Source organism: Bombyx mandarina, chromosome 09 (assembly GCF_030267445.1).
Source record: "Bombyx mandarina strain Sakado chromosome 09, ASM3026744v2".
Taxonomy (NCBI): Eukaryota; Metazoa; Arthropoda; class Insecta; order Lepidoptera; family Bombycidae; genus Bombyx; species Bombyx mandarina.
In genome coordinates, this window is record NC_143216.1 from 9,153,686 (window position 1) to 9,167,015 (window position 13,330).

At 40.5% G+C, this 13,330-nt stretch overlaps 2 protein-coding genes across 2 annotated transcripts; one reads left to right on the forward strand and one right to left on the reverse strand.

Annotated features, from left to right (window-relative positions):
* Positions 1-674: 674 nt before the first annotated feature.
* LOC149502338 (bombyxin B-3-like) lies at positions 675-3,102 on the forward strand. Its single transcript, XM_089729766.1, has 3 exons — positions 675-751; positions 1,529-1,699; positions 2,883-3,102. The coding sequence occupies exons 2-3, from the start codon at positions 1,540-1,542 to the stop codon at positions 3,035-3,037; spliced, it is 315 nt and encodes a 104-aa protein (XP_089585892.1). The 5' UTR covers positions 675-751; positions 1,529-1,539; the 3' UTR covers positions 3,038-3,102.
* A 9,733-nt stretch (positions 3,103-12,835) lies between these two features.
* On the reverse strand, positions 12,836-13,330 carry LOC149502339 (uncharacterized). The gene has a single exon (XM_089729984.1). It carries the CDS (start codon positions 13,328-13,330, stop codon positions 12,836-12,838), a length of 495 nt encoding a protein of 164 aa, XP_089586110.1.

Genomic DNA, 13,330 nt, shown 5'->3' on the forward strand with positions numbered 1-13,330 from the left:
AAGCGCTTGATATGACAGCTAACAACTTAGTGTATAGAAGATAGCGATGCTTTATAGTATTATGAACTAACAATAAATCCGCTTTTCGCATAGAATACAATCAAACAAGCTTTTTATATATTTCTTTTTTTGAACGGGATTGAGTCGCGCTTAACCCATATTTGTGTTTATCAAATAAAAAAACGATCAATATTAGTTTGTCCAGAACTTTGTCAACCACTGATGCAATCGTCCTTTCTTTGCCTGCACGTTCACAGTAACGTTATGACAAAAAAGAAGTCTTAACTGTGATACTTTAAAGTTCATTATCGCCTTAATAGCTTTCTGTCAATGGTGATCTGAATTGGCTTGTGATTACTGATTCAAATACTTATTGAGCGACAAAGTAATTTCTCCTGCCGGTTTTAAAAAAAGTTGTAAAAGGAATCGACGATAGAAATCCAGCGGGCTTGTTTTTTTGATACTGACTGCTGTACCTCGGTATTGATATCAGATTTCAAGTTGTCAGTCAATGCTTATGACACCCATGATACAGGAGGAAAACCTAGCTCCATGCTTTTGATTGTGCACAAAAAAAACATTTAAGTTAAAATTTTACTCAGTAATCATTACCGAGGTTTTCCGCTCACTTATGTAATATCAACGCCGCTTTCATTTTCTTCAAAATAGTATATAAGCATGGGATACTCACCTGAAATTATCACACATCTTTAATCTTCCCATTGTTCCACATCGGAGATCATAATACAAGGTAAAATAATATAATTTCTTTTAAATTTATGAATATTTTAAATGTAATTTGACTGACTCGGTGTTGAAGTAGTTACGCCTTCAGAGGTGTAACTACTCTACTAACTCTACAGCTACTACAGTCAGCTATTGTGCCGAGGATCGTGGTACGGTCATCGTCCTCGTCGAACCCGTCCCTGACGACGAAGGGCTCAGCGATTAAGCCAACCCACAGACACAGCCCACTGAGTTTCTCGCCAGATCTTCTTAGTGGGTCGCGCTTCCGATTCGGTGGTAGATTCTGCGAAACACTGCTCTTCCTAGGGTTAGTGTTAGCAACAACGTCAGGTTTGAGCCCCGTGAGCTCACCTACTAGTTAAGGTTACGGTGAAGTGGTCTCTCAAGCCCATCGGCTTAGGTAGGAAAAACAAAAAAGAGGTCATGGGTTCGATTCCCACACCAAGCAAACATTCGTGTGATTAACAAGTTTGTTTTCTCTTTGTCTGGGTGCTTATTATCTGTATGTGTTTATATTTAAACGTATATAAGTATATATGTCAGTTTCTGGTATCATAAACACAGGGAATCCTAATTTGGGGTCGGATGATCGTGCGTGATTTGATTCCAGTTATTTATTTATTTAATTATTATGTTACATTACTGTCAACTACATTCATTGAAGTAATTTTTTTTTTTTTTGGGTTATTTAAAATAAACGGGGGTAGGTAGGTAAATTAAAAAACTAATAGTCCTATATATTGTTCAACAATCACTTGAATCTCCCTTTGTGCTGTTTCAGAGATTTTTAACATGAAATTCACGGTGATGATAGTGCTGATGGCGTTAGCTTACGTCACAGCGCACAAGGAAGCAGTCACTCTGTGTGGACGGAACCTTGCAAACGCAAGGGTTGCGGTGTGTTATGGAGCAGAATACGTTGATAAACGGACATCGGGAAACACATTATTCGGTAAGCAAAAGCTAGTAACAACAACGTCTACTCTTGATGTTTTATTAATATTCAAAAGAATATTCGAAGAACGTAGATTGATAGATTCGTAGATTGCCCTCATAATTATTTTACGTACAGTGATGAAAGCTTTAAGCGATCCAGAAATAAAAATATGTTAATTGTTTGATTTGTGTATTATATAAGTCGAAATACCAGAGAAAATGAGGCGGTCGTGGCCTAACGGATAAGACGTCCGGTGCGTTCGTGTTGAGCGATGCACCGGTGTTCGAATCTCAGGCGGGTACCAATTTTTGTAATGAAATACGTATACAACAAATGTTCACGATTGACTTCCACGGTGAAAGAATAACGTCGTGTAATAAAAATGAAACCCGCAACATTATAATTTGCGTAATTAATGGTGGCAGGACCTCTTGTGAGTCCGCACGGGTAGGTACCACCGCCCTGTCTATTTATGTCGTGAAGCAGTTATGCGTTTCGGCTTGAAGGGTGGGGTAGCCATTGTAACTATACTTGAGACCTAAGAACTTATATCTCAAGGTGGGTGGCGCATTTACGTTGCAGATGTCTATGGGCTCCAGTAACCACTTAACACCAGGTGGGCTGTGAGTTTCTCCACCCTTCTAAGCAATAAAAAATAAAATAAAACTACTATGACTAACTAAGAGGCATTGGACGAAGAGCGTCTTGTGAGATCAGTTGTGTTAGGTACCACTGTCCTGCCTATTAGTACAAGATTGGGACAGCTGAAGTAGACCTCATGTCTCAAGGTCGGTCACAATATTTACGTGATTTCTATTCCTCCGGTAACGATTTTATTTCAGGTGGTCGGTGAGCTAGTTCACTTAACTATGTAATAAAAAAAAAATTATAGTTTCGTAAGAACTTTACACAAAACGTATTTTATTTGTATTTTTATTCGTTTTATATTCATTTAGAATAGCCAGCATAAGTTATATTTAATTATACTGAATCATGTTATAAGTTAATCGAAAACGCTGAATTAAATTTAAGCATGTTTCTAATAAACTAGAAAAACTGTCACAGCTGCTGTTAATATAGTACTTGGCTGTTTAATTAACTTTGAAATTATATTTTTTTAATGAAGTTTAATTTCGACTTACTGCAGAATTATGAAACTGATTTTGAAATTTTATAATTAAACACACTATTTCAACAGATGATTTCGAAGATGTAGACCTGCACGGTGATTGGCCGTGGACTGGCCGTCGAGGCACCCTCTCCGCTGACTGGACCCGCTACAAGCGCCAAGGAATCGTCAACGAATGCTGTTTCAAACCATGCACCACCGACGTACTCTTGAAATATTGTTAAATATTAACCAAATTATTGTTGAAAAAAAAAAGAAACTTAAAATATATTTCACGATGATTACCTAATCTGAGTATTTATTCTTTTTGCACTAAGCCAATGTGCTTTATTCTGGATGTTGGATGGGTGGCCTACACAACGCGATATCGTACTGTAGTCTCAGAACAGAGATGGCAATTTTAAATTGAAACCTCAGGTGTAGCCGCCACAGCCTTTAAAGCGGTCCTTTAAAACAAATGCGCAAGTTTTTTTTTTCTGCTTCTCGACGGGAGAATGAAATTGTAATGATCTTCAAATTTAAGAAATAGAAGTAAATTAGAAAACAAATCACCTAAATGAAAACTCTTTGTGTGATGGGTGGACGAGCTCACGGCCCACCTCGTGTTAAGTGGTTACTGGAACCCATACCTACGACGTAAATGCGCCACCCACCTGAGATATCAGTTCCAAGATCTCAGTATAGTTACAGTTACAGCCATATCTCATGAAAAGGCATTTGAAGGGAGCTGAACTTCATCAAAAAAACATACAAGTATTATCACGTGCTTTATTCACCATTCATAAAATTATGTTACTCAAACAATTGTATTACTAAACTATGCGAGTTACAAACAATATTACGTTTTGGGGCCGATGACCACATAGACCAGTGGTCCAGCCCGTGTTCTGGTCACGAACTCGGAGACAAATCTGCGAATGATCAAATTATATATACATACATCCATATACAATATCTAACAGCTAACAACAACAACTAACAAAAGCCAAACGCATTTTGGATCAAGATTAATGTAATTTTAATTCAACCAATGCCATAACCGAATTTAATTAATGTGTGATTGCACATTTCACAACGCCCTCCAAACCGCCAGAGACAAGAATAGATGGAGAAAGATAGTGCTTGCGAAGGATGGTAGGATACAAAAGGGTGGTCACGACCCTCAGCAATGAGGAATACGATGTAAGGAGGAGGAATTTAACCAAATACATCAATCGTCACGCCTCACACTTCTAAGTGGATTGTCCTAAGTGAGCGTTAAGGTAAGTAATTTCGTATGATCACAATAATTGTAATCCGATTAATGAAGTAAATAGAACTATTGAGTATCTCTAAAGTTGGTCAAGATTCAAGAGTGAGAGCAGTTAACTAAAAAGGGTTGAAATAATAAATAATTCATCCCCAAAGGTATTATTGCTTCAGGTCTCTTAGTGCTTATTTATTTTGTTTTCATAGAACTAGAGTTATCGATGATTGCCTTTTGTCCTTAAAAACGTTCAGCCTTGGATAAATTTTAGAGCAAATATTTCTTTAAATCATTCCATTACCGATCGATATATACTATTGCCACGTCTCTCCATCCATTTTCAAATTAAGCTTTACATGAATTACGAATATAACGAAAATGGTCTAATTTTTTTCTGCTTTTGTAAATGTCAAATTGTACGTAAGTGTTTTTGGGAAGTTTTTCCTTTAGATTCCTCGCCGGATGTTATGAATGCTATTTTATTTATTTATTATAAGGATGGACGAACTCATGTCCCACCTGGTGTTAATTAAAACTATCAATCATTCAAGTCTACGCACTCACAGAAGCAGCAAAAGAAGAAGATATTTCTTATTTTTATGAGACAGTCAAAAGGGCTAGGAAGTCAGGGCATAAAGACTATATCATAATGGGCGACTTCAATGCTAAGATAGGTAAACCAAGACACGAGGAATTCTTGGTTACAGAACCATTTGGTCTTGGTACAAGAAATGAAATAGGCCAAAAATTGATAGATTTCGCTCTAGAAACTAAGACTGCAATAATGAACACATACTATTATAAGAAACCAAACCGCAGATGGACATGGCGTTCACCAGGTGACAAATATAAAAATGAGATCGATTACATTCTATCTAACATACCACAGAAGTTTCATAATGTGGAAGTTCTAAATATCAACTACCCATCAGACCACCGGCCAGTGAGAGCAACTATATCTCTTGAAAAAATAAAAATATCCAGGACTAGATACAAGACCAAGCAGTGTGCGAATCTAAAATACGAAAGCGAAATACTCCGATTCAGATAAAATCTCCAATTCCACCTGTTACGTGCCGATGACCAGAACTTAAAAGATGCTGATAATGTACAGACCCAAGACAACAAAATAATCAATGCCATCTCGAGAAGCCTAGAAGAAACGCACAAGGAACACAATTCGAACAAGCACAAAAAAATATCGCTACGCACAGAAAAACTCATGACTAGAAGAAAAGAATTACAGAAGACTAAAAACAAAACCAGAAGTATAAGAAACGAAATATCAGCTTTATACAAACTCATTAGCAAGTATATCAGGCAAGATTACGCCAAATACAGACAGGATACCATAACTAGGCACTTACAAGTTTCAGGCAGCACAAAAAAGTCTTATAAAGAGCTAACACAAAATAAAACTTGGATCGAAGGACTTAAAACATCAGGAAAACAATCTATAATAATAAACCGCAATGATATCATTAATATGGTCACTGAATTTTATAAATCACTATACAGTAAAAATACACCCTCATATGTAGACATAACACCAAGCAATAATATATCAAACAACGAAAAGGTACAACCAATCTAGAATCTGAACTTATCGCAGCAATAAAAAACCTGAAAACCGACAAAAGCCCAGGCCCAGATGGCATTCCAAACGACGCTTTAAAGACAGCTGACAGAATATTAGCACCACCTGTGGCAAAATTATTTAACCAGATATTAGAAAGTGCTGAGATCCCCATCCAATGGACACAATCAAATATCATTTTAATCTATAAAAAAGGAGATCCAAAGGACATAACAAATTACAGGGCTATTAGTTTACTGTCTTGTTTCTATAAACTCTTTTCGTCAATTATAAACAACAGAATCAGTGATTCGCTAGAGAAAAATCAACCAATTGAACAAGCAGGATTCAGAAAAGGTTTTTCTACAGTGGACCACATTCACACCTTGGAACTTTTGATAGAAAAATACCAAGAAAAACAGAGAACACTATACATTGCATACATAGACTACTAAAAGGCATTTGACACTGTGTCACATGATAGTGTATGGAAGTCGCTAAAAAACCAAGGGAATGATAAATATATACAGATAAATTAAAAACATTTATAAAACTAATACAAGTAGAATAAAACTAGAATCTATAGGCTCAAGATTTCCTATCAAAAGAGGTGTAAGACAGGGAGACCCCATGTACCCAAAAATTTTCATTGCCATACTTGAAACAATATTTAGACAGCTAGATTGGAAAAACCTCGGCTTAAATATTGAAGGTAAATAAATATCTGACTCATCTCCACTTTGCAGACTTAGTAGTGCTGGCAGAATCAGGTTCAGAACTTCAATACATGGTCGAGTCTCTCCACAGAGCCAGCATTAAAGTAGGCTTAGAAATGAATACAACAAAAACTATGGTAATGACAAATAGTGCTAGAAAGAAAATAACAGTCGGAAACGAACTATTGAAATACACAGACTATATTTACTTAGGAAAACAGATCAGCTTTGAAAGAAAAAGCAATGAGATGGAGATTGGAAGAAAAATCCAATTCACCTGGAACAAGTACTGGAATTTACGTGAAGTATTTCAAAGCACGTTGCCAATATACTTAAAAATCAAGGTTCTGAATTCCTGCATTCTACCATGTTTGACCTATGGCTGCCAAACTTGGAAGTTTACATCAAAGGCCAATAATCTAATAGTAAGCTGCCAACGAGGAATGGAGCGAAGAATATAAGACAGATTCATAAAATCAGACACACAAAAATTAGAGAAAAAATCTATAGATGCTCTCGAATATGCCAGAAACTTGAAGTGAAAATGGGCTGGTCATGTAGCCAGACTTAAGGACCAGAGATGGACTGCAAGAATAAGTGCATGGAAAGGGCCACAAGGGAAAGAAAAAAGGGTCGCCCGATATCAAAATGGGAGGACGATATAAAAGCTATTGCTGGCCCTCGATGGATACAGGTAACTCAAAATAGAATCAAATGGAAGGACTTGGAGGAGGCCTTCACCATGTTGAATGGGTTTCTGCCAAACATAAGTGAAGAGAAATAAAATTTATTAAATACCTACTTACTTTGTATTTTAGCAGGAAATAAAAGGCTTTTTACTTTTATTTATAATTATTTATTTGTGGGTATGTAAAGATTTGCATTCTAAGGAGTCAGTGGTGGTCCACACGAGACGGAACCGTAGTGCGGTTAGTAAAGTCGTGTATGGGTAATGAGATCAGACTATGTTTATTAATAATAAAAAAAAACCATAGAATAGTTATCTATAAGAATTGACAAAATGAATACATACATATTTAGCGACAGCTACTTTTTTATTTGTTATAAAATACATCCTATACTGACGTTAGAGTTTTATTTATTTATTTTTCCTACCTAAGCTGATAGTCTTGTGAACCTATTTCAGCGTAGCCTTAGCTAGTAGGTGAGCTCACGGGGCTCAAATCGGAGTGATGCTAACACTGACCCTAGTAAGAGCAGTGCTTCGCAGAATTATCATTGGATCGGAAACGTGACCCACTGAGAAGATTCGACGAGAAACTCAGTGGGTTAATTCGCTCGTCGAGCCCTTCGTCGCAAGCGACGGGTTCAACGAAGACGGTGACTGGGCGTTACAGTAATTAACATAGTTTTGTAAAAAATGTTCCTAATTTGGTTCCGAAAAACGGAGCTATTCACGAAAACGATTTCAATACCCGCTGCCCAATGAACGCTATAAATAAACCTTTCCGTTAAATAAGAATTTATGAGTTTGGACACAACTTTACATAATTGAAAAAAACCTTCAAAATGAAAAAAAGATTATTCTGGATAAGTCTTGTAGCCGTGAGGACGCATAATTGGCTCTCTTCGACACATTTCACATTTCGCTGAAATAGCCTCTCAAGGCTAACTAACAATGCTTCGCCCTAACGTGTAGGTGAGTTCACGGGGCTCAAACCGGAGTGTTGCTAACACTGCGCGCGTGACAGATACGGGAAGAACGTCCGTATAATTGACAGTTATGGCACTGACTAGGTGTGCCTTTCTTGTGTGGGGCTTCGACGGCAATTCCGGAAAGCCTACAGACCGTTCGTATGCTGATTATTTGCTTACCCTCAGGGGTAGGCTGGAGGGCGACGAGAACCATGTTGTATGGCTCCCTTCCGCGGCCTCTGTGCATGCGGTGTACGGAGTTAACTGGTAGGCCTTGTTCGAGAAGGTCGGCCTTGACGAGCTCCGCATCCAAATCTTTAGGGATGCCACGTATGACGGCACGGAGTTCGCGCTCCTCCTGGAGCGTATACGTATGGAAACTTATACGCTCCTTACGGAGGTAAGAAGAGAGAGCCCTATGGTCGTCGGGTGTTTGGAGAATATACGACGAAAGGAAGATCTTCCACCGAGCGGGTGATATTGCTCGGTAGACCGACGGTCCGAATGTTGTTGTTCGGAACTTGTATATATGCGCTTTATCTTGAAAATGTCGTAAGCGAGATTCAGGCATCTGTCAATTATCTTGCGTTGTATGATGGCTACCCGCCACTTCACTCCCCTCCGAGACTGGAGGTCGTGTCATTTTTAATTAGCGTTGTCCGTGCTGAGATTAGCTTGCAAGGGCCAGTGCTGCTCGAAGCCTGCGGTGAGTCGAGGCTGAGCTTGAATGCTGCGTGCGTGTCGCCAGTGCTGCTCGAAGTTTGCAGTGAGTCGAAACTGAGCTGAATGCTGCGTGATTGTCGCCAGTGCTGCTCGAAGTCTGCGGTGAGTCGAGACTGAGCTTGAATGTTGCGTGCGTGTCGTGCGTAGTCCATGTGATGCAGAGCTGCCACGCCGGAGATGTGTGACCCCAAGCGTTGATGATCCGGTCGTGGGCTGCGATGAACTGTAGCGGCGTGATGAGGCAGTGAAGTTGCGTGCCGTAGGACCAGGAAGCGCGGTGAGTCGGCTGCGATGGTCCTGTTGAGGCTGCGATGCTGGCTTGCTGTGGGACGACTGTCAATGACGTGCTTTTATCTGCGAGAATGCGGGGATTGTGGTAGCCGACGTTCTTTGATGCGCTGAAGATGAATCAGAAGGTTGCGTGTTCAAATCACGTCGGGGTCACCACTTTAGGTTAAATAATTTTTGTCTGGATTTAAATTGCACCACAAGTCAATGAAATTAATCACAAAAGTTCCAGGTTTAATATTTATTTACATACAACAAGTTGAACACGCACAACAGGTAGCACAGCACAGACGAAGAATAATTAGTTCATAGAATTAAATAGTAAGATAGAAAGATAAGGTGGAAACTGAATTTAAATAAACATACAGGAAACAAAGAATTACGAAATAAGTAAGCTATCGATAGGCGACATGCGATCTGCGTGAAGTCGAGAGAATCGCTGTCGGTTGGGACGATGCGCCGGAGCGGGGTTGTCTCCCCGCACACTCCACTGCAAATACCGTTAGAATGTGCGTTTTCGTTGCACATTCTATTGCCGTTATTTTATCGTGTGATGTCGGTGTAATTATAATAAATATGTAAATATACTAATATTATGGTTGTAGTATAAATGTGTGCGTGTTATTATTAAATGTATTTATTATATGTATATATTACATAAATGACAATATACATAGTAAGTGTGCTAGTGTGTGTCTGTGTGTGTTTGTGTGTGTAGGTGGATAGGTAGATGCCACATCACTCCCCCGCGGAGACCGTTACTACGGGCGGTAAAAGTCAGGGAAGTGTACTCTGCGACCTGATCTGGTACGCCTCTCTATGCTAATTTCCTTTTCAGGTTGGTGTTTTGGTGGTTGTTCATCAAGTAAGTAGGCTGGTTTCACTCGGTCTATCGTTACTTTGATGGATTTCCCTTTTATGAGCAGTGTCAATGTTTTATCATCTCTGTGCAGCACGGTGTGAGGTCCTGTGTATGCAGGTTGTAATGACCTGCGCTTTGCATCATCTCTCAAATAAACGTGGCTGCATGTCTTGAGATCTTTAAATATAAAGGTTGGTTTATGTCCGTGTCGTGATGCTGGTTGTGGTTTTAATTGCTGGGCGAATAAACGTAACCGAGCAATAAAGTCAGACACATCATTGGTTGGTGTCACACTAGGACTGTCAAAAAATTGTCCCGGTAGTCTCAACGTTTCGCCATAGACCAATTCTGCTGAGGAAGATTGCAGGTCTTTCTTGTAAGCGCACCGTATGCCAAGTAAAACTAACGGTAGTATCTCCGTCCAGTTCTCTTTGGCGTGGCATACGATAGCGGCTTTCAGATGGCGGTGAAATCTCTCCACTAATCCATTGCAGGAAGGATGGTACGCAGTAGTCCTTTTATGAAGAAAACCTGTCAGCTCCGAGAGATGCTTGAACAGTGATGATTCAAATTGAGTTCCTCGGTCTGTGACTATTTCTGTAGGACAGCCAAATCTTGACACCCAGCACGTTAGTAGAGCCTTGGCTACTGTTTCAGCTGTTATGTCGGTTATTGGTGCTACTTCAGGCCATCTTGTAAAGCGATCTACGACGGTCAGACAGTAGCGGTAACCTTGTGATATCGGTAGAGGTCCAATCAGATCAATATGGATTTGTTGGAATCTGGCTTGAGGTAGCTGGTAAGTGCCTAGAGGTGCTGATACATGGCGTGTTACTTTGGCACGTTGACATGCATAGCACGATCGAGTCCAGTCTCTACAATCTTTGTTTATACCGGGCCATACGAAGCGCTGTGAGATTAGCTTGATTGTAGCATTGGCGCCGGGGTGACTGAGGCCATGGATGTTATCAAAAACTTGACGTCTAAACTGTCTTGTTATGAACGGTCTAGTGTGTTCAGTGCTGATATCACAGTATACGCTGGTTGTTGTTGCAGGAATTTGGATTTTTAAAAGACGCAGCGACGATCCCTGTTTTAACAGATCTTGGAGCTCTGCATCAACGTCTTGATCTTTAGCTAGCTGTGCATAGTCCAGTGGTGCTATTACTTCTTCTATTCTAGATAGCGTGTCAGCCACTACGTTGTCCTTTCCCGAAATGTGACGGATATCAGTGGTGAACTGAGATATGAATTCCAGGTGACGATGTTGTCTGGGCGAGCCTTTTTCTTTACGTGCGTGGAATGCGAACGTTATAGGTTTGTGGTCCGTGTAAATTGTGAAATTTCGAGCTTCCAGCATGTGACGGAAATACCGGACTGATTCATATATCGCAAGCAACTCGCGATCGTAAGGTGAGTATTTGCACTGACTGGGACTTAGCTTGCGGGAAAAGAATGCCAATGGTTGCCATCCTCGATTCTTGTATTGTTGGAGTACAGCGCCGATGGCGTTCTCAGATGCATCTGTGACCAATGCCAGTGGTGCTTCGCAGTCTGGATGTGCCAATAATGTGGCACGGCACAGACTATCTTTACAGTCTCGAAATGCTTTTAGTTCCTGTTCGTTAAAGTTGACAGGATGTGAGCCCTTCACTGAGCCTGTAAGGAGGTTGTTCAATGCAGTTTGAGTTTGTGCAGCTGATGGTATAAATCTTCTGTAAAAATTAAGCATCCCTAGGAACCTTCTAAGCTGTTTTATGGTTTTCGGCTCAGGAAAGTTTTGGATGGCTTCTACTTTGGCTTCGAGAGGTGTTGTTCCTTCAGCTGAGATCGTGTATCCCAGAAACTGTACCTTTTCAACTCCGAAAACACATTTGGAACTATTTATGACCATGCCATAATTTTGAAGACGCTTGAATATTTCGCGTAGATGCGATTGGTGCTCATGCTCGTTATGCGAAAAAATTAAAAAATCGTCTAAGAAAGTGTAGCAAAAGTCAAGTCCTCTAGTTATTTCATCGACGAATCTTTGGAACGTTTGGCCAGCATTACGCAGACCAAACGTCATGAAAGGGAACTCGTACAGGCCAAAAGGTGTGGTAATAGCTGTCTTTGGTACGTCCTCTGGAACAACAGGAATTTGCTGGTAAGCCTTTTCTAGGTCTATTTTGGAGAATATGGTACAACCATTGATGCAGTGGGCGAAGTCTTGGATGTGGCGTATCGGATAGCAATCAGGTATTGTACGCGCGTTTAGCATGCGGTAATCGCCACATGGTCTCCATCCATTGTCCTTTTTTGGAGCAAGGTGTAACGGTGATGCCCATGGACTCTCTGACGGCCTAGCGATGCCATTTCGTATCATGGACTCGAACTCTTGTTTAGCGATTTTTAGCTTATCAGGAGCCAGACGTCGAGGGTTGCAGGAAACTGGTGGTCCAGGTGTTGTCCGTATATGGTGCACGGTGTTATGATTAACTGTACGCGGAGCTCCAGAAGGTCGAGTTATGTCTGGATATTCCTTTAAGATTTCGTGATAGTTCGTCTTCACCAATATTGTGCGAATCGAAGAAATGACGTCAGACCGGGCTGGTGTTGCAGATGTTTGTAATGTGGTTGTATTGTCCACAAGACGTTTATGTCGGCAGTTAACAGATAAGTTGTAGAAACTTAGAAAGTCAACGCCTATTATGGCTTTGGAAACATCGGCTACTACAAATTTCCATGTATAGTTGCGGCGAAGTCCAAGGTCCAATTCCAAATGTTTATATCCGTAAGTATTGATTAGTGTCCCGTTTGCAGCGTAGAGTTGATAATTGGTTCTTTGTCTTCGTTCTTTAATTGCAGTCCGTGGAAAAACACAGAGGTCGCTTCCTGTATCTACGAGAAACTGTGTTTTGGTTTTTCGGTCCGTGATGAACAGGCGACCAGAACCAGGGCAATCGTGAGTCGCCATTACCGACTGCCCGGGGCGTTTCCCGAATAGAAATCGCAGGGTTTCACGCATTTCTTCGCTTTTGTGCCGAATTTTGCATGGTACCAACAGTTGGGATATTTCTTGTGAGAAGAATGTGATCTGCTAGTGCTACGGCTTCTTTTTTCTCTTCTATATTTGGGCCTTGATCGTATTGTGTCTCGAGTTGATAAAGCGTGGACTTGCTTGGTGAGTTGTGCTATCATTTTGGCCATTTGGTCGATAGTATTCTGTGTGGTAGCAGAAGTACTAGCGACTACAGGTGTTGCTGGTACTATATCATTCACCCTGTCTGCCACCTCGGCGAGTGTCTGAAGCGGAGTTAAAGGCTGAGCAGCCAGGACTGCCTGTATGCTGCTGGGCAAACGGCTGGTCCATATCGTCTTCAAAAAATCCTCTGGAATGTTCGGTCCTGCCAGGTGTTGCAGATGACGTAAAAACTGGGAAGGCTTACGATCACCGAGCTCTTCGTGCAT